The sequence below is a fragment of the Clinocottus analis genome, unplaced genomic scaffold (genome assembly GCF_023055335.1).
Source record: "Clinocottus analis isolate CAN_PGR_092001 unplaced genomic scaffold, fCliAna1.0.p SCAF_21, whole genome shotgun sequence".
In the NCBI taxonomy this organism is placed as follows: Eukaryota; Metazoa; Chordata; class Actinopteri; order Perciformes; family Cottidae; genus Clinocottus; species Clinocottus analis.
Genome location: NW_027175943.1, coordinates 5530525 through 5552659, shown reverse-complemented (window position 1 = coordinate 5552659; position 22135 = coordinate 5530525). Strand labels below are relative to the sequence as shown.

Below are 22135 nucleotides of genomic sequence, written 5' to 3'. Positions count from 1 at the left end.
ACTAAAAGGGTTCCTGAACAATGCATTATTATCACTACAAAACATTGTTTATGACTTCATACACAATTGCTTCCCTGAGGATGACACAAAACTGGAAAACCGGTTTGAGTGTTGACAGATGCACAGACATCAGGTTGTATTTGGTGCTGCCTCATGACGATGTCACTAATGATAACAGATGCAGGATATGGGTTAAAGAGATATCTTGTTTTGGATCCTGCTTTCCATTGGAAACCACATAAATGAATTGCAAACTAATCTCAATATGTGACTGAAAGTGTAAATGTGAGCATGTGTGTGTTCGTGTGTGTCACCTTGTTTTTTTTATTAATGTATAAACACTTTTCCATGATAACAGTCTGAGGGTATGAAACTGTTGTTTTTTTTTCAAACAGATGCTTTTTGGAAAAAGAAAATACTCTGAATGTCATTGGAAAAACAACAGAGACGTTTTCCCGCTCAGGCTGCGCTTGACAGGATGGCGGCTAACATTCTGGTGGAGACACAAAACATGACAACAATGTGACACGTCAGATGCAAAATGGAGCTCTTCTAGACATTATTCAAAGAGTTTTTTCACTCCGCCGCTTCCTCCTTTTAGACACGTGAAAGAATAAAACAGAGGAAAGAGAGCTGGCAAAAGTTCTAATAATACAAAAATAACACAAACTAATTGCATGGTTGAATATTTTAGGAAATACACTTACTCGCTTTGTTGCCGAAGAAGATAAGAAGAGACAGTCTTTCATTTGTCTGTTGAATTTGGACCCGAAAACCACGTTTTTCTTTCTTTCTTTTTTTTACAAAACAAAGAGATTTGACGAGTCAAGCTTAAAAAGTCAGATTTTAAAACCCATTTGGACCAGAGGTGTCACGACATAACGCTACTGCCGATACAATGCTGATACATATCGACATGTTAACAATACACATATGATTGTGGAAGTATAATCTGGTGCCTCTTAAATCATTTTACAGTTATGGACACAGAACCTTTCTCCAAAAACGCACAATAAACAAAGTAAAAAGATGAATTTGCCTCGCAGCGTGATTGTCATGCATTAAGAAACTGTGATAACATTGTTTTCATGAACACTTTTGGCCATAAAAACCTTGCAGTGCAGATTTGATATCGTGAGCGCCCTCCAGTCGGAAACCGCTAGCCTGGCCGCTTTCAGTTTGTTATGCTAAGCTATGCTAACTGTTCCCTGCAGCTTCAAGTTCTCCGTGCATGAGAGCGGTATCAATATACTAACTGTTGGTACGAAAGCGAATGAAGTAAATTGACGTGGTCGTGGAATTTTGTCTCCGTTGGCTGAAAGTGTTCCTCCATCTGCTGATGATCACAGCCGAAGAGCTCCTAAATAGACGGCTTTGTTTCACAGTTTTTGAAGGACACACTTTGATGTGGCTAAACAATCATTACAATAACAACGAAAGGGCTTGAGAGAAAGGTTAACTTTGTTGTTTCGATTTTTTTTTTTTCAAACTAAAAGAACAGCAAGTAATTGTAATATTTATCCCGGGTTTAAAATGACCTCAGACTGATCCTTAATGACTCTTCATCTTTGTCATTTTAAGGATCCGTCGACTTGAAGGCGCTAACTTTCCTTGGTGGTCAAACACTGCTGGATGTCTTTATAGTCTGGCTCAGTGACGTGTGAGTCGGCAGAAACACAAATGGACTTTGCCGTGTGCTGAGTCATCCCTCGACTTGTGCCTTTTTAAAATAGTCTCACTGTCTGAAGTCTAAAGAGAAAGAAAAACACTTTGCTGGAATGATTCATTCCAACAAAAACTTAAGTCTGATCAGCAAAGAACAACACAGTGGATTGAACCTTTGCGCTCAAGCTTTTAGTCTCCATTATCTGTTGCCCTCACAACGTTTGTGAATTTCCTCCTCCGTCTTGAGCGTTCACGTGAAAAAGAGTGGACGCCATGATCTCTTCAAGCAGCTCCTGCTGTTCACCTGAAATCAAAATAGAGGAAGGAAGCCTTTGCATATGGGCGTCTCTCCTCCCAGCATGATCCAGAAGAATGAGGTCACGGCTTGTTGGGAGTTATCTTTCCAAACGGGGGTCTAGTGTCGAGGCAACGGGAGAAATGTGGGGAAAGAATACAAGGTAAAAAGAGAGGAAACGAGCGACGGTTGCTCCTCCGGGATTGGATTTGTTGTAACTCACCTCACACACGAGGAATGGTACTTTTCTCAAATGTAAGCTTTGTCTTTGAGTGTGTCCCCCCCCCCCCGTGTGCAAACATCCCATTTTTAGTGAAAGGCTTCCAGTTTGTCAAACACACTCCGCTCGTACTCCAACAACCAGAGGATTTTGAGTCATTTCTGGAGCTTTTGGCTTCGACTTCAATTTCAGCTGCCTTTAAGGTAGAAAAGTGTGACGTTGAGGCAGTTTTATCTGGCCTGCCAGAGAGTGGGGGGGGGGGGGGGGGAGAAATATGGGTGACTCACCGGCTTCCCCAATGCTGAAAATACATTAAAATACACTACAATCAAAATAATGCCAGGATGACAAAAGGAAGGCCCTGCATGGCTTATGGAGTAAATGCAGCTGGCAACGAAGAGGCTATAATAGGACTGAGTAAATACGAGGCAATGTCATACTGTACCACTGAAGGACACGCACAGACACACTCACTCACAGACACACACACACACGCGCGCGCGCGCACACACACACTATGACCTGTGGAGACCTCCTGTTCAACAAACAAGTGGTGTAATTATATGCCTGCGCGGCGCTGCAGGTGGAATGTGCTAGCGATAGTCGAGCCCTTGTTGTCATAAGGACTGGAAGCAGCCCCAATAGCCAACAGACATGAGCTCACCATCATTACAATGAGAGGCGTGACCAAGCCCCGTCACCGCTACGGCCCTGACGTTGCCGTGGAGACAGGACATACACCAACACACTTGCGCGCACACACAGATTGGCTGAGAGTGACACCACTGGGAAATTAAAATGGTAGCCCAAAGCAACAGGATTTTATTGGCCAATCACAGCTTGATCCTGGATGTGTTTGCCTTGCAAGTTGGTGTGTTTGCGTGCGTGTGTGTGCGCGTGCGTGTGTGTGTGTGTGTGTGTTTGGCACAGGGCACTGTACAGGTGCAGTGCACATGCATCGCCTAATTATAATGACAATGTCAGCCAGTGTTGGAGAAATATTCACCATGCCTGTCTGGCATGCGGCATCAAGCGCAGAAGAGCAATTACTGGCCTATCAAATCACTTTACAGATCTGTTGTGTGTGTGTGTGTGTGTGTGTGTGTGTGAGGCTGTCAGCACTGTCAGTGTTTTCTGATTCTGGGGAAACAACTCCCCCCCCCGGCCCCATCGTCCCCCAGCATGCTCTGCAACTTAACGTCGAGCTATACCTGTACATCAGGACTGGGCTAATTACAGCCAATTAGAGCAGAGTCTGTTCTCATCCTTCTTTGTCTTCTTTGAACTCAAGAGCGGTAAAAATGCTTTTGTGTCTAAAAGCAGAGACATAATGGCAGCGTCTCGTCGCAGTCCCTTATTACAGTGAAAAGCCTGAGGCGGTGGAGTGGAGGCAAAAAGTGAACCATTTTATTACATTAAATGTTTCATACAAACGATGCATACACACTAGTTTCATATTGCTTCAGACATAAGTTTCTTTTCTGTTTGAATCCCAGTTAAACAACTCTGTAACAAAATGTAAGTACAACATTTATGAAAATATAAATCTCTAAACAGGTAAGTCAGTCCTGACAATACAAAGAATACAATAGAAACATTCATTATACCAGTATGTCAACTATGAGTTGCAAACATGTAAGTTATTAAAAGTCATTCAAGTTACTTAACATACAATAATACCGTTAACTGGCTTCCATATGGACACATTCAAATATACTCTTAAACTGGCATTCCAATATATTTTTAAACTTTTTTTTTTAGCAAAGATAGCACATTGTCTCTATCATAAACATAATCACAGTTGAACACTGAAACAATTTGTTAACAATATCATTACAGTACAAGCCTCAAAAAACAAATGAGACAGTCAAAAGAAATTAAACAAACTTTAATCGGGACTTTGGCAATTACATAATATCTTTTTTTTTTAATTTGTTTAAAAACTCTTTAAGTTGTAGGGAAATCAAATGTTAAAGCTTGATGCTGCTACCCGGTTTGAAATTATCCAAGGGCCATTATCAACTGTTCAGAACTAGTAAACATACAATAAGATGGAATAGCCCTTAAAAAGTATATGTCAAAGTGTAAGTGTGTGGTTTTAAATCATGCCTGGCCGATGTTTGGTCTCATCGGAGCTCAAAAATGCGTTTTGGGTTATTACAGACATGCTTCAAAGCAAAATCACTTCATAGATGAACTCTTTGTCAGCAGATTGTCTGAACAGCTTTTATTTCAGCCTGTCATGATGTCACCACAGTCACATTTCTATGGGCTCACATAAGGGTCAAAACGATTAAGAGAGATATATCACCCTTGTAACCACTGTGAATATGTAAGGAAAACATTTTTATTTGCAGAAATAATAATCATGTTGAAATCAAATTTGTGCAAAAATAATAAGACTCAAATTGAACACTTTGTGTGTGTGACCTGGGTACAGATTGTAAGCAGAAAATATAAAATATAAATTGTAAATGTTGGTTGTGTTATTTTGCTTGTATTAATTATATTACTATGTATTATTACTATATACCTATTTATTTTAATTTGACAGTCTCAAATTATTTCTCTAACTACTTTTTTTCCCTACACATTCACAATCTTAAATTTTCCATGCAAAGTTTTTTTTTTCCACAGGCTTACAAAAAGCTGATACACAACCAAAGGTTTTGAAATAATTTCTAAACATCATTTCACAAGCACAAAATCTTATTGGCCTTTATTTGATCCCATATATTTCCAAATGTCCTGTCTTTGCTGTCAGATGGTAAGATACCAAGCATATATATATATATATATATATATATATATATATATATATATATATATATATATATAGAAAGAGACTGTAGCATTTCAAGTGAGTTAACCGTAGACCGCAAGTACCAGGATGGCCGTGTGTATTTTTGAAGGCATATCCAGTACCTATTTTAAGACAACTCTAGATCACTTTTAACAATTTACACAACATTTCATATAAATAAATCTAACAATTTCTCACAAACCACTGATAAAGTGCTTCCATCTATTGTCTAAACCTCTACATGTATTCACAAGACCAAGTCGTTTCAGTGAAACTTTGGGCTAATCACGCTGTCCTTTTCTACTGACACAATTGAACAAACTCCACGAAACCTAAAGCAATTACACTGGTTAAGGCGTGAATGTGTATGGTGCTATGCTACACTGTATGCTCAATAGTGGTGTTTCCCGTAAAACAAACAGCACACAGACTGATGGAACTGCAGGTAAATTCACACCAAATTTCCGTAAACTGTTCCAAGAAATTTCTACAACTATCATTACGAAGAGCAATGCCATCTATCTCTCGTGTTGTTGACTGGATTTCAGTACACTGATTGTTTAGATTTAACATCAATGCAAGTATTGTGTAACTGTGTGTATACTGTGTTTACAAATTCCCTGCATTTTCATAAATCTTGTAATCTGCACATAAAGAACATTTAAATTCCAGGCACTCACTTTGATTGCATTAAGCACAACATAACATTTTTAAGGAGTTGCACAAATTGCAGCAGCCATAAAGGGATATGTACATATGTTCATAGTTCTTTTTTTTCTACAGTACCGACTGATGTTGATACGAACATAAATCTACTCTTTGACATTATGGCTTAATGTGCACAATGCAAATAAAGATAGTGTACAATGAAAGTGGCTAAGATCACTGGAATGGCTTTGAAAATGTTTGACCAAGACATTTGAATAATAACTTTGTTCTTCAAATGCAAAAGGACACATAATGGCAAACTAATACTCACATAATTTACATTTCTCTTCTTTTCAAAAACAGTATTTCTAACAGTCTTCGTGTGTAAAACAAAGAGAAACTGTATCATAAGTTGGAAGTAAGTAATACATAATTTGAGTGCAGCGTTTAAACGGTCGGCCCATTAACTACCCAGAGGGCTGACATCTGCAGCTGAATCACGTGGCTGTAAACAAGAATCAACTGCAACCCCAGAGATTCAAAACTTTGTCACCTCTCTCCACCCGCCTGTCCTAACTCCACCTGCTACTCTGATCTCCCCCTATCACTGCAGCAATTCAGTCTTTTTCGTAGGCGTGGTCGACTCACCCTCACCGGAGTCAGACACGTTGATGGGGCTGTCCCTGGAGAAGACCTCGGTTGACTCCCTCCAAACGCAGTCGGCAACGGTCTTAAAGGAATGGTTGCCGCATTTGGGCCGCACCTTTTGCGAGGCATTGTTGACAATCTGTCGGCTGTTGGAGGTGGCTATCTTTATCTTGAGGGCAGCATCCACACGGTCCACTACTGTGTATGTGCCGATGCTGCCGTCCTCGAAGCCAATGATGATGTTTAGTGCTCGCTGAGAGAGAGACAGGAAAGTGGGCGTCTTGTATAGGGAGCATGTGCCGATGCTCTTACCGTCAGCAAGGCGCATCACGATCAGATTGGACACAACACCAGCGTCATCGTCTTCTTCACAGTTCCGGAAACAGACATACACTAGATATCGTCCATCTCTTGATAACTTCTGGCGCCAAATTATACCAGCAGCATGGACAAGCCTCAGCTTCCCGCTGTGAAGATCCAGGACGTTGATGTTCTCATCACCTTTGGAGACAATTCCTACTTTCCCATTGGGCGAGATCTGGAAGTCCTCTAGATTTTTGAGGAAATTGGTTGGCAGCTGGACTCGTCTGCAAACGGACTCATCTGCCACACTCCAGATGATGACGGTCTCGGTTGATGTGATGAACACCACACAGTCGGGGCAGTCAGGAATGAGCTTGAAGTTGACAATAGTAATGCCATCGTCACAGACAAACTTCTTGGACACGCTGCCTGACCACAGGCTGACAGCGAGGAGCTTGTTTTTGGAGCTTCCCACAAGGAAAGTGTTTGCTGTGGTGACCAGTGCATTCTGGAGGGTGACCAAAATGTTGCACACTTTGTGCCCAGTCCCGAGCCTCCAGACTCTGGAGGCGTTTTGCTCGCAGAGGGACACCACAAATTGGTCGTTGTGGGTGATTAGCAGCTGTGATATTTTCTGTCCATTGATGCGAAAGATGTTTTCTCCAGTAGTGGTTTGCCAGATGTACTGACTGGACTTGTCATCTGATGTCACCATGAGATCCCCTGAGGAGGTTAGGACACAGTTCTCCACTATGCCCTCGTGCTTAAAGACTGTCTCAATAAAGCCAGTGCTGAAGTTCCATTTGTGAACAGCTTCTGAACCGTCCATAGTAAACACATAGTCCTCTCTGCCGGACAGCTGCAAGGTCTGGATCTTCTTGCCTGTTTTGTCAATATTAGACATTGCGGTGATGATATCAATGTCCCAAACAGACAGCACGCCACTGCTGGCAACAGAAAGGAGCAGGTTGTGGTGGGTTGATTTAATGAGTTTGACGATAGCCCCTGAGATTTCAATCAGGCTAGCCATGCACTGGCCACTGTCCCTCCTCCAGACAAAGATGGAGGAGGTGTTCTCCATGGAGGCCACAATGCTTTGTCCATTCTTGGAGAGAACAGCAGCCACAAAGCGTTCAGTGCGTTTGGCTTTGAACTTCTCCACCATTTTCCATACTTTTGTGTCCAGAACCTCGATACTTCTGGCCTTGCAAATGAGAATGGAGCGCTGGTCTTCAGATAACTCAATCCCCACCACTTCACTGTCATCCCCTCTACAATCGTAATCCTCCATCAGACGTGGATTGATGATCTCTTTGGTGTTCCATACTGACAAACTGCCTTCATTGTCAACCATCACCATTTGGTTAAGGGTGTCCAGAACTAGAATGGACTTTACAAATCCCCCAGAAAACTCAGAGGTCACAGTGGACAGCTTGTCCCCGTTTCCCAGATTAAAGATGGTTGCAGTGTTGAGGTACTGGCCACAGAAGGCGTACATTCCATCTGGAGAGCACTGGACACAAGTCACCTCGTACCAGCAATGAAACTGGTACAGAGGCCAACCGTAGAGTAGGTCAATAACGTTGACTTCTTTACTGGCCTCGAGCCAAGCCAAAGCATGGTGGGTAGACAAAGTAAAACCATTGATGAAGGCCACCCCACCAGTGACACCACCTTGCTTGGACCCCTTGATTTCAACCTCAGATAAAAGGCAGGACTTGTGATTATCATAGATGAGCAACGTGTTTTTGGTTGTGGCAACCACCAGATACTTTTCATCAGTGGTTAGCCTGATTCCAAGCACAACGGATTTGGCTGTGTCGATCTGTCTTTGAAGTTGTCTACTCTCTACGTCCCAGGTGCTGACAGACCCATCTTCGAGGGCTACGAGGACTATGTTTGGGGCTAGAGTGGGCAAGATCTCTACAATCTGCATGTAGCTAGAGCACAGAGGAAGCCTCTCTGGACTGTAGGTGACGTCCATAGAGGAGTGGAGAGGCACAATGGAGCAGTACTTTGGCCCATCTTTGTCACACTCCAGGAGGAGGTGTCTGAGCTTGGGGAGGGAGGTGACAACTGGCAGAAGCCTTTGCTGCAGTTCTGCAGACAGTGATGCTGGGTTCTTCAGCACTTTTACCTTGATGCAACGGAGAGTGGTGGCCAGGAACTTCAGCTCTTTCTCTTGGGTGTAGCTGTAAGCCAGGTCAATGTCTGTTAAAGCCTTTTCAAATTGGCCAATCTTGATCATTGTGTACAGCCAGCTGAAGTTCATGATAACACCAAACATGAGGTCATCAGTGCGCCCACTTCTTGTAAGATGGTACACCAACTCTGTCATCTTCCTATGGTTGACAAAGAAAATGTCAGGCTCCAAAAGATTGCACTGGAACACCCAAGGCTGCTCTGGAGTCTGTCTGTCATAGGAGTACTTGTCAGAGGATGTTTTTTCATGGGACTGCTGCTGATGGGGGTTTTTGTGATGAGATATATTCAGGGAAGTGAAATGGTTGTTATCGTAAGTGAAGATCTTCTTCCTGCCTCCCGCCCATGCCCCGAGGAAGTACTCTGCTAGGAGGCTGTGCATTTGATGGACGTCCTCCTCGTTGCTAAGATACAACTTCTGGGCAATGAGATGCAGGTGTCTGTTGGCCCAGACCATCAAGGTGACGTTACGTACCTGACGTTCCACCAGATAACCCCCCAGCTCCTCTTTGAGCCGTGCAACCAAATCATAAGAGATCCTCAAAGGGTTTTTGAGGTAGGTTGCCACAATTACGTCACCAAGAACTATATTATCAAGGGACAGAATATCTTCCAGCTCGACCTCAGTTAGCCCTGCTTTCGCCATGGTGATGTACCCCAATGCTCGGAAAACAAATCGTTGGCCCAACTTGTTCTCCACAGAGTAAAAGAGCTGTTCTATGCTTTCGTGCACTGTGGAGCACAGGGACCTGTCGTCCACATCTTTGTGAGACCTCCAATGAACTACTTCTCTGTAGATGAGGTTGACAAACATTGGCAATGTACACTTGGCAAGTGCCTCATTGACATAGATCTGTTGACCTGAGGTGACCTTTCTCTTCACCTCCAGCAGCTGCTGTTTTAATGTTTGGCTGCAGACCTTGCGGTCCCTCTGGATTAATTCCACATAGTACCCCTCATCATGGATGAGCTGTCGAAGCTTCTGCAGGATGCCATGCTTATTGGGCAACGTTGAGACTACAATGCGGACGGTCCGAGGCAGATGTATGGGGAGCCACCACAGCTTGCGAACTTCGTCCGCATCTGAGAGCTGCTCCAGGGCATCCAGGACAATGACCAAAGGCCGGTGGAATGAAGATTCCCCTAGAAGGTTGATCAGAAGCTCTTTCATCTCCTGGATCTTGTTAGGCAAAAAGTGAATCAGGCAGCGGTAGTTTATTGCAATCTGTTCACAAATGCTCTGCAGGAGAGTGCGTAGGTCCATGGAGAGCAGGCTGGAGCCAATAAAACGGACAATAACCACTGGGTCGGTTTCAGGGCCCATTTCTTTCTGCAGCCATGTGTAGGCCTGAAAAGAAAGCATTGAGATATTATTTTTTGAATATGTTTGGAATAGCATGTATAATAGGTACATAAGGCTATAACTGGGAATACAAAATCCATTTTCAGACATTTAATAATATTTAATGTGAGTAAACTGTACTTGTATTCTGCTAGGTTTGGTCAAATAACACGAATAATCAAATAACAAGAATAAGTGAAGCTAGGGGGACTTAAGTCATTATTATTCTAACATTCAGAGGCAGGGCTGATTAGCACAGCAAGGAAGAGAGGTTTTATACATTTTACCCATTTTTAACTATTATTAGACATTGAAAAATGCAAATCCTAGTAATGTTTCTATTGAATGGCTTCAGATGTTCTCAAAGTATTTTTTACATTGATTGAATTCATTAATTTGTAATTTCTTTAATCGTGAGAAACATTCTATGAATGATCACTACTCCAATTTTTTTAGGCTTCATTGATATTATAATTCCATTCATGAATTCCTTAAATGGCCCAGCTCAGAGTTCGGGAGACATTAAGATGTTATTTGACACATTTAGGGCAATAGTGATGCCTGCTCCACATTTAGCTGTGTGTATGTGTGAGAGACGGGGAAAAAGAGAGCAACACAGAATCTGTAAATATATTATTTACTATGATAAATATTGTACAGATGTCTGTCAATTAGTCAGCCCGCCTGACTTTCATAACTTGCTACATTACATAAATATATACCGTTCATAGAAAGTTATCGTCAACTAAAACACACATTTGCAAACAGACAAAAATGATTAATGATTAATTAACTTGATTGTGTGAAATAAATGCAACTCTTCAATGCAACCGAGTATGATTCGAATGATGATTTGAAAAGCTATTTTTTACACGATATGTTTATATTACAACTGGCTACTCGAAACAAAGACAGGACAAAATATCACCTGTACTATTACGTAGCAAAAGATTAATTAAGGATGACTGTATATTTATTTCTGAGTTTCCACATATCTGCTTCACATATGCTGTGGTTGGCGCAGAAGAAGATGGTGTGTAACAGAAATGCTCCAGGTGTCAGAATAATCAAACCAAACAGGTTAAGTGTGAATTACGCTCTGTGGACTGAAGCACAGAGCTGCGGCACAGCGGCCCCGACCACTTCAAACTTTGAATTGTTTGGACAGCGCGGCACCTCTTTTAGTCTCGCCTAAACCTAATATCATCCCTCTCTCCTCTAAACACCACGGCCACATAGGATTTCAAACTATTCATGTTTTTGTCTGAACTTGCTAGAAGTACTAACGGGCTGGTGATGAATACTCAGGACGATAAGAAACTTCAGCAGATAACTAAACTCTCATCATAAAGCTGTGTGATCAACATTTAACAACGTGTGGGTCTTTTTCTTTCCTTTTGACTGGATTAGTCAGTGCAGATTCACATGTAAGATTAGGTATCCCAGTCACACAGTGTAATAAGGTTGTATGATTAATCAGTAAGCTAATCTGTGTGGGCAGTAATATATGTAATAGTAGTATAATGTGATACAATCACACACATAATTGTATTTATTCGAGTCAAAACAGCCCACTTATTTTGAATTGTAAGAAACAAATAACAGACTAAATTTATATCTTGCTTTTAGAGCATTTCTGAAAACTTTTCTGATGATTTTGAGAATCAGTTTTCACTTTTCTGTTCACAAAGACTCGTTTGCACTTGAGGAAACAGTGTGACTGCCAAAAGGTAAAAGGATGCTTTTAAAAGATCTTCCTGGTGTTGAAAACTCAAAAGGACAAAGAAGTTCAAGGCACAAAAAATTTAGGACAGGCCCTCAGGGGAGGTTTAACCCCAAATAAATAGAAACTAAACACATGGTCCTGTTACTTAATCCTCCTCCATCACTGGGCTCGGCTTTATGAGAGTGTCTGTACATTGTGTGTTGCTTTTACTTTCAATCTTACGACCCCTGGTAGCTTTTACTTTCAATCTTACGACCCGTAGTAATCTTTAACGCCGGAAGGCTTTGATCATTGTTGTGTCACTCTTATTGTACCTTGTAACGTTTATTGAACTTGAAAGATATGAATGGAGCTTACAATAAACGTCTGTATCAATGTGACGTTCATCATTAAGGTTGTGCGCGAGCGGTGAATCTGTGGGTGTGTGCCGTGTGATCTTCTTGGCCACGGTGTGATCCTAATGTAGCCGGGCGGCCAGATGGCGCACACACAAACTGAACAGAGAACACGGTGCGTGTGCACAAACACAGGCGCACATGCGCGCTTCGCTGAAGTCTGTACAGATGCTCACGCACACCAAAAAAACTCAGCGAAGCCGGGAAGTCGTATGTGGATGTGCGGCGAGCGCGCGCACACACACACGGTCGCAACACACGGGAAATCATAGGCGTGTGCATGGCGATGCTCTGTCTTTTGGCAGACGCGCAGATGGTCAAGCGGGGGTTTGATGAGAGGAGATGAACAGTTGCACGCCCCCTCATCCTCCCCGGCACAAAGATGGACACATGCTCAGATCAGACAGACAGACAGACGAGCCACAAGCGTGCACAGAAAGAAGGCGCGGGATCACCCGACGGGGGGGGGGGAAGATAACACCCTCATTTTAAAATGTTCTGTCTATCACTTCTCACCTGTTTGGCCACCTCAGACAGCAGCAGTGTCTTCCCAGTGCACGGCCCCCCGTACACCACCAGAGGGCTCATTCGGCTCCCCTTGGAGGGCAGAAGATACTCTTGTACGTAATCCAACGACTCGGTCTTGAACTGGTAGAGGTCCGCGTAGCTTTTGCACAGCGACAGGTGCTGCAGGATCTCATCGTACAACGGGTCCGTCTCCGTGCTTAAGTTCTGCTGGACCGTGGCCTGAATGATATCCACCATGTCCTCGTAGAACTGTTTACACAGACCCTCGACATAGTGGCTCTCCACTTCTTGGGAGTAGCCTAACTTCATGTCGCAGTGGGTGACTGAAGAATAGACACGGAGGTTGGAGGCGGCGACAATCGTGGGGATGAACTCGTCCCGGACCTTCAGGAGGCGCTCGTAGGATTCCTGGTTGCGCATGACGCGATCGGCGCTGACCACGATGTCCATGTATTTGGTCATCTCGGGGATTTTGGCGAAGCGGTCGAAGTTGGCGATCTTGCGGATGTAGCAGACGCATTTCTTGAGAAAGGCCGGAGTTTGTTTCCCAAGGGCAAAGTCCAATTCATCCTCCAAGGCTGAAATGAGAGGAAAATACCACTTAGAAGTCTTCCTCGACTGCAGTAACTTTTGAAAACTCAGTATTATGTTTTGCGAAGACTTCATATCCGACATGGACCACCTCTGGATTATTATGTACAACTTAAAAGATAAACGTCTTACAGATGTAAGACCTCGATTTCTTTCAGGAGCAAAGCGGAACAGATCTTGGAAGCCTTTAGCCTCCGATGAGAAAGATTTCTCTTCAGTCTTATTTTAGAGGCAACAAAGTTGATCAAACCACAGAAACCAGCACTACTGAACTGGATCGCAGCGCTCCCCAACAACAACAAAAAGTCGGCTGACTCAAATTCTTCTCTCATCTCCTTGCGTAGTTCCGCTCACACGGCGGCTCGCTAATTAGGTGGGAGCGAGAAAAGTGCAAAAAAGAAAGTTCCAAGAGACGGCACAACTTCCTCAAGCACCGCTTAAAGCCCAATTACGGCGTATAAAAAGTGCAGTTTCCTGACACAAAGGACGGGCTTCCTTTTTCATGTGAAATTACAAATCTTGCAATTCCTTAATGAGCTTACTCTTTATTTCCCCCATGAAAAAGGCGACTTGCTGCGGCCTGCTGTATCAGAGCCTGAAGAACAAGAGACTTGCCATCAGACTCGGAGGACATATTGCTGAGATCGTCCACCACAGTGATGTGTGAAAATAAAAAGTTTTTAGCTTCTACACAAGCAGAGGTTTGACAATCTGAGAAAAACTGTTTTGTGTTCTTTGTCGATTCTCTGTTTTGATGTTTGATCTGAATCTTAGTGCTCATATTAGCCCCTTTGTTAGGAAATAATTAGTATTTTCATGAATGGCAAATTGTGTTTTTGTGACACAACACAACGGTAGAGGCTGATTATTGTGTAATAACATTAAAAACACGAATAAAAAAAGGATGAGAACGTTTTTTCCTGTTTTTTATTCGTCAGCGCAAAGCAGTGTTTTGTCGGGTCGATCAATCTCTGTCATCTGCTGAGCGGAGTCTGACGGATCCTGATTGCGTTTCATCTCTTGTTACCAATTTAGTGACAAGATGACAATCTACACAGCGGCCTCAGTCAGTAAATGTATGACCTTTGTTGAGCGGTTTGTGACCCCGTGAAATTAGTGTTCTACTTTTACAAAATCATAATTGTTTTCCTCAGCGGAGGCTTCCTTTATTTACAGTTATATGGTTTTGCCTCGTGGTTAGTTAAAAGGTTTTGAAAGACATTTAAGTTACTGTAAATCACCTTCACTTGTTTTATCCACTTTCATTATCTGTGATCTACTTATTTATCAGATTACCGATTAACTGTCATGTCAGAAAAGTGCGAAAATTATGAAAATATTTCCCATAAAACGACGGATGAAAAAAAGCCTCTTGTCTAACTATGGTGCATTTAAATATTTTCTTTTATTAATGTGCACTGTCCCCTTATCAAATAAACCATTTAATAGCTTCGTCCATTTCATTTTTTAAAGTTTAAATTGAATTGTTTCAAAACTATAGACAAAAGCAGCGTCTGCGACCCACCATGAAAAAAAGGTTGGCTGGATAAAAGTCATCAATTTTCATTCAGAGCTTGACATTTGTGTCATGTTCTATCAAAATAAATAAATAATTTCACAAACCAGAGAGAAGTGAGCTTCCCATCGGACAGTGAGGCTTGTACCAACATAAAAATACGTGTGAAGATGGAAAAGAAAAGAAAAGAAGAAGTCGACCTGAAACTAACCGGAGCAGAGGAATTTCTTGGCCTGAGCGCTCTTCATGGTCCCCTTCTCCTGAAGCTGCAGCACCGCCGTTCGGAAGATCCTCTTGATCTCCTCCGACACATTCCTCCAGGCCTTGTCATTCTTGGTCTTGGCTGCGCTGCTTGACTCCATCTGGGCCGGACGGAGAGCAGGGAGAGGACAGTCTGACTTCACAGTTTAGACATGAACCGAGGGAATGCGGCTATTCACGTTTTCTTAAAAAGGTCTGTGCCGAAGAACACTGCAACAAAGGGAATATTGTCCTGCGCTTCATGTGAGCGGCTCTCATTTAAAATGAGTAATGTGGGCTTGAGAAAGTCTTAACTTGTGTGATTGCTTTTTTTGAGTGATTCTGATACCTCAAAGTGAATTTAGAGATATTTTCAACGCATGAATCTTTCATATCTAAATGTTTTTAGCATCCTAAAGTGTGTTTAAGTGCCACGCTGTCACTCTGTGTGACTAAAGTGAAACTCAAGGCAACATAATCATTATTTTTCAAACAAATCTCATCAATATATTCTATTACCGCTATGAATCTTGAAACAGTTTTGTATAAAATGAACAGAACTTTTTTTGTCCATCAGCAAAGCTCAGGTCTTTATACGGGATCAAGAGTTGCCGGAGACAAAAGTTGCTTTTGTTTTCTGCAACTGCATATACAATTGGTGCCTCAAGGATAATTATATTCACAAAGCACCGCTCTTAAGGACAAGAATCCATTATGAACCCTGCAAAGAAGCTCTATTCAGTAACATCCGTGTGGGTGTCGTGTTTGCCGGACTCACAGAGTTCTGGTAGTTCTTGAGCATTTGGGCTTTGGGTTTGAGGTAGTATGCGGGTGGCACAGAGTTTTCATCCCTGCAGTACCACTCTTCCAAGATGTGTGTGTCCAGCCCCGCCTCCACTGCTGCATCCAAGATCATCTCAAACTCTGCTGACTCCACCTCCCCCGGCACGCGGATGCTGCCGTACTTTTCTCCCACCAGACCCTGAAGGAGGAGGAGGAGGAGGAGGGAGGGAAGGTGAGGAAGAGGGAGACAGAAAATGTGTATAATCATGTTCCTGCACACTGTTTTAGGGTTTTTCTTTTTAGGAGGGTGGTGGGGGGGGGGGGGGGACCAGTGGCGCAGGGTGAATACCAGAGTCAGTGATGCACACTGTGGGACTTATTTAAGGCAATTTCGGAGCCACAGGCGCAACTGTGGTGCGTCCTGGACATCCACCAGCCAATTTGTGACGTCAGGGTTGTCACTGCCTCCACTCTGTGTGCACTGTGGTGACGACTGACAGCTCTCTCTTGGATGGAAATTGCTTTAAAACCACAGCCACATGTGTGCAATTTAAATCTGAAGGTAGCGCACCCCTCTTCCCACATAGCAGTTCATGTTCAAGTGTTGAAAATAACCATCATGCTAAAGCGAGATAGAGACTGTGGTTGTTCAGAGAAAATGCCACCTGAATTAGGAATTACCTCTAAAGCACGGAGGTTCAATACCAATCCCTGCTGATAATTAATTGTTTTCAGTAAGAAAAAGCTGATTTGTTCTGCTGCTGCTCGGCAAATGTTTGAATGACACGCCGTTACATAAAATACACAGCCGCGGCCAAATTTCCTAATGCTCAGTAATCAGCAGCATTAAGGGAATGAGCAGATTTTCTTTATATATATAGAACAGACGGGGCTGTTTCAAATGAAAAGGAAATGAATGCATTAATTAAAGGGAGGAATGTAGATTTGTGGGAATCAAAGACCGTGAAATTTCATTTAATTGCGCCTTTGTGCTCGAAGTTAATGTTATTTTTGTCACGATCGGCGACATCGTCATCGTCTGCCTTATTCACCGGGGCCAATACCGACAATCGCTCTCCATATCGCTCTCCGACACTCAATGCAGTCGCTGCATGATTAGACATCATCAAATTAAATAGTGGCCTTTTCATCCCACTTTTATCTCCCACTCCACATGGCGTATCTGCTGTAAGCTCCAATGAGGCTCCATTCTTCCCCCTCTGGCATGTTACGCACATGCTTCTGAGCGTCAGCTGATTCAATACCTTAGGATATGATCGGGAGGGTTGGGAGGTGGAGGGGGGGGGGGGGGGGATTTCTTGGCTCGATCCCTGATGTGCTCCATCAGTCACGTTCGAAAAGAATGAGGGTGAAAACGAACACACACACATGAATAAAAACCCCACTGGAAATCCTCCGCTCCATGACCAGCTGATCTTTACTCCATGTGTCGTAATTCACATGCAGCCGAAGTCTCGGGGGCGAAGACGCCGAGCGAGGAAGAGAGAGAGAGAGGGAGAGAGAGGGACAAGCCGAATGACTGTGAGCTCCGATGAGCAGGAAAACTACGTTGGTGCGCTCAGGGCAATGACGCTTCAAAGCCATTCCATGTTGGACTCCTCGCTCCCTTGGCATTCGCAGTGGGAACAGATGCAGAGAACAAGCAGAATCGGAGGATGGCATGTGGCACGGTTTGTAGGAGAGCCCACTCTCAAAAAACCCCACAAATGCCCGAGGCGGAGTCATTTTACATGCAGTTTTGTGGCCATGTTGCACACGTTTGATAGCAAAGGTTCATTTTTTTGCAGCTATTTGGGGATTCGGAAGACAGTTTCCACGCGCGGTGTGTCGGTTGTTTTGGAGGAGGAGGTGTCATTTTCAAGGTTGGCTCGTGCATTTTGTATCCAAAACCCATCATTTGCGTGATATAAACATTTAGCGGACCCACTTATGGAGTGGAACAACACTTTAAATGTATGTATCCTGCACCGAAAGGCGGGAAATTATGGTAGAAAATATTGAATCAAATCAAATGAAAGTATTCGCAAAGAACACTGGATACTGATAGATAACACCTCTTCCCCTCCACCCGTGACTGGAGTATTCAAGTGCAGGCAACAAAGCATGAAAATAGTGCTAATTTAAGTGCAGAACACGAGCCAAGCTATCTGTCAGACAGGAACGTACAAAATAGAGGAAGAAAGAAAAGGGATTCCCTCTTGTGTGTAAATCTCGGCGTTCTCTTTCTGCCAAAACAAAGAGCTTAATATATAATTAGGGCCAGCAGCTCGCTATCTTCAGCCGTGATTGACAGGAACGGTCATGAGCTACATTCAAACTGAACCTCTTTCAAGTGACAGGTGCAGCACTTAGCTCAGAAGGAAAAAGGGACACACTTTACTGCATACTTTTGACACAAAGACAAGTTTCCTTTCAGCTCTTCCCACCAGAAAAGTCAAACCAACATATAACAGCGTATGAAATATACCAGAGGGCTTGTAAAGCTCCATTTTTGTCGTCGAGCCTCTTCGGTTACGTTGCTGCTTTTAGTAGGAAGCTAGTGAGCTAGACATGCTAATGGGCCTGCATGCAGTTCCTGTTTTAGGGAGAGGTTTCGCAAACGGCTTTTGAGGCTTGTATTTATTGCGAGTATACTATAAATGAATACAGGCAAGACTTGACTGAGTGACCTGTGACGAGACTGGTTCTTGAACCCCCCGTGCTGGCCCGCATGTCACCTCAGCCGACCTGTTTGGATGCTCTATGACTCACTGTGCTGCAGTGATGTGTCAGTAGAGGACGGAGGCCCTGTGCTGTACAGCAACGCTGAGAGAGAGACATATTGTGTGTGTGTGTGTGTGTGTGTGTGTGTGTGTGTGTGAGGGAGAGAGAAAGAGAGAGAGAAAGAGCGAGAGAGACACCCTCCAAGTTGCTGACAAAGTCTCTGTCAGGTTGTACAGCAGGACGAATGAGTGGAGCGAGAGATCAGGATAAAACCAACTGGTGTTTCCTATCAAAATGACAAAATAAAGTGTTCAATTGCGACCAAACACACACAACCACACACACACACACACACACACACACACGGCACTCCACTTTTCCATGTAATCCACTGTCACTTCTGTCATCCGCCCAATTTACCAAGGCCAAACTGTAAAAGATGTCCAAATATTTGCCGGCTGGTTTTAACATTTCGTGTTCGGCAGACAGCAGAGCTGGAATGAGGCCATCTAAAGGGGGATTAGAGCACAGCAGCAGACAAGCGAGAATTTCACTCTGTGTGTGTGTGTGTGTGTGTGTGTGTGTGTCCTGTCCTTTTGAGAGGGGACCACGCTGGAGTAGTTCTTATTCCACTTAATCAGCCACAGGTGCAACAAACAGGAGGCTACAGTGACAATAGCGAAGCAGACGGCCTCCAAACGCTGTTCCGGTTTTATCCGCACTCCTCTGCCTCGCTCCCTCGCTCCCTCCTCCGGGGTTTTCATCCGCGGAAGGGGTTTTATACTCTGGCTAAGTGCACTTTATCTGATGAGCCAGTTGGGGGAGGCGTCTCAGATATTGTACACAGCTACAGCATGAATCAACAAATCAAACGCTCGCGGGGTCGATCAATCAAGGAACCACACAGTCGACTGTTCTGATATTTGCCGCGTAAGCTCTGGCAGCGCAGAGCCAGAAATGGCTCCAAAAAAGAAACCGATGAACCGAACAGAGAAATATTTAAGTTCTAGTGACACCCACGCTCCCTCTCGGAGCAGTGAGCCAAACGCAGACTGCAAACTGATATATCATGTAGTTTTGCTCTCATTTATACTCCTTCGGGAGTTAGTATACAATAAATCAATGCCGGTTTGTACTTGCATGAAACAGTCCATAACAAGTACTGCTGTACTTGAATATTTGCAACAATGCATAGTTCACTTTATACACTCATTGAAACTGATTGTGCAATACTGTTCTCATATTTCTGTGCCTTATTTTCTATATTGTCTTGTACTATTAGCATTATAGCACTTTTTTGTATTCTTAATTCTTAATTTGAATGACATTTTTTACCTTAAGTTCTAAGTTATTGTAATTTGGTGCGAAAGGAGGAACTAGCAAAATAAGCTTTTCATTGTACAAAGTAACTCTGTTAACTGTGCATAAGACAATATATCCATCCATCCATCCATCCATCCAAGTCTTAGCTATGTCACCATTAATGTACTTTGAACCATAGAACGATGATGTCGTTGTCCAAAAAAGCTGTTAGAAATCGCTGAGGCGCATCTTTGCACTTTGCGACATGTTAAGGTGAGCACCGGCACTGTTTTCCGTCTTGTTGCTGTAAATACAAGATCCGCAAATGTGTCTTAGTCCAGCGCCACAGCGCCCAGCTGTTTGAGGATAATAATGGAGCTTTTTACATAATTGAAACTCCGTGCTCTAAAAGATTTACATCTTCAGTGGGGACAAATGGGAGTGGGGCTGCGAGGCTCGCGGGAGGTCAAACAAGTATTGAAGAATGAAGATGAGGATGGTTTCTGTCATTTCACAAGACGTATTGATGAAAAGTAACAAGTTCATAGTTCCATTATTTCTATTTTTCACCTAATTTTTAGCCTTTTTCAGGCTGATACCTGTTTATCGTTTTATGAGAACTTTAATTTGTTGTATTTTTAATATATTTTGATGAGAAGTATATTTTATCAGGTAAAATATATATATGTATCGGTAAAATATACCCAACGTTAGTGATAGTGTTGCTATTTGTAGCATTAGCGTTCTAGGGTTCAAACAGCTGGAAGTAGCTTCTCTGTTTTATTTGTTCAGATGAGCTTTATGGATTCACGAAGCTTCAGACTGGCCGAGCTACAACATTTGAATTGGAGCCATCTTTGCACAAAGACACAGGCTGAGAACATCCCCTCACTCAAATGAGCCAGTTTTATACTCTTGCATCGTCGCTGGATGCGAGGCGCGGCCTATTTGCTGTGAACATCCGACACTACTGGACGAGCGGCGGGCGTGCCGCTGAGCCGACACCCGTCCTTGAAGCATCCATCAAGTTTTAGTGTATTTTTTTTTTTTTTTTTTTACACGAGGGAATTTGAGACTGTTGGAGAGCAGAGGAGCAGAAAGGAAAAAGGAGGAGGAGGAAGAGGAGGACGAGGAGAAGGAGAAGAAGAAGGAGAAGAAGAAGAAGAAAAAAACAGTCATGCCTCATTGTCATGCTTAATCTCCGGGTCAATGACACCGTCACCATGCCAACCCCTGTGATCACCATGGAAACCGGCTTTATTGCATCGACAGGTTAGAGAAAAGCCCCCCTCACCCAGGTGTGTGCGAGTGTGTGTGTGTGTGTGTGTGTATCTAACAACCCTGCACTGCCACCTGTCTTGTGTTCAGCCGTGCCCTTTGAAAAACACTCGCTGCGATTGATTCCTACTCATAAAGAAAGGCCGACGTATCCGAAGCTGCTTCTTATGAACGCAGACGACTCTAAATATTGATGTTCGTACATGCCCACTGAAAGAAAAGAAGTTTCTGGTTTTGTTTTCGTTACAGTCGTAATTTCCCTCAAGCGCAATTTTCCCACGTCATCCAAGTTTCCATCTGAAATTGTGACTCAATAATTCTCAGCGAGAGGTGAACGAGGGGAGACGCGAGTGCCAAAAGGGAGTATAACGAGGTTTCTAGTTGTTGCACAGATCCTCTGTGGCAGCAAGGAGCACACCTCCACTACGCATGCCAATCCTGTTTCCTGTGTAATGTAATGCCGACTTCAAGCTCCCATCCTCCCCTTCACTCTTTTTATCTGTCTCTTTCTGCAATAGAAACGCACACCACGTCCTGTGTTGGGATTTTACACGAATAATCAATACATGTGCAATGTTTTCTTCCCTTTCTGTTCATCCCTTTTTTTTTCCCACACTCTGATCCTGGGCTTTGTGACAGTTGTTCCAGGCTGGAGACCCCGAGATCAGCTGCTCTTTGAAGTCTCCTCATACTGCCATGTGGCTAAAATTGTGTGTGTGTGTGTGTGTGTGTGTGTGTGTGTGTGTGTGTGTGTGTGTGTGTGTGTGTGTGTGTGTGTGTGTTAGCTGGGGGTGACACTTGGGCAGCCGCATTTGGGAGTCAAGGTGCTGATGATGGTGGATGAGTAGAAACTGTGAGCGGCTGCATGTCAACACACTGAGTTAGAAACATAGAGCAGGAAGAAGGAATGAAAAGGAAGCGACGAA

At 43.3% G+C, this 22135-nt stretch overlaps 1 protein-coding gene across 3 annotated transcripts in view; it reads right to left on the bottom strand.

Annotated features, from left to right (window-relative positions):
• Positions 1–3575: 3575 nt before the first annotated feature.
• Positions 3576–22135, bottom strand: part of LOC137792640 (NACHT and WD repeat domain-containing protein 2) — a 41826-nt gene continuing 23266 nt past the window's right edge. For all 3 annotated transcript variants that reach the window (XM_068588385.1, XM_068588383.1, XM_068588384.1), the window contains exons 5-8: positions 15901–16104; positions 15094–15244; positions 12764–13353; positions 3576–10132 (exon numbers count right to left, since the gene is read on the bottom strand). In XM_068588385.1, coding sequence (XP_068444486.1) covers positions 6236–10132; positions 12764–13353; positions 15094–15244; positions 15901–16104 — 4842 coding nt within the window. In that variant the 3' untranslated portion in view covers positions 3576–6235. The remainder of the gene's footprint in view (positions 10133–12763; positions 13354–15093; positions 15245–15900; positions 16105–22135) is intronic.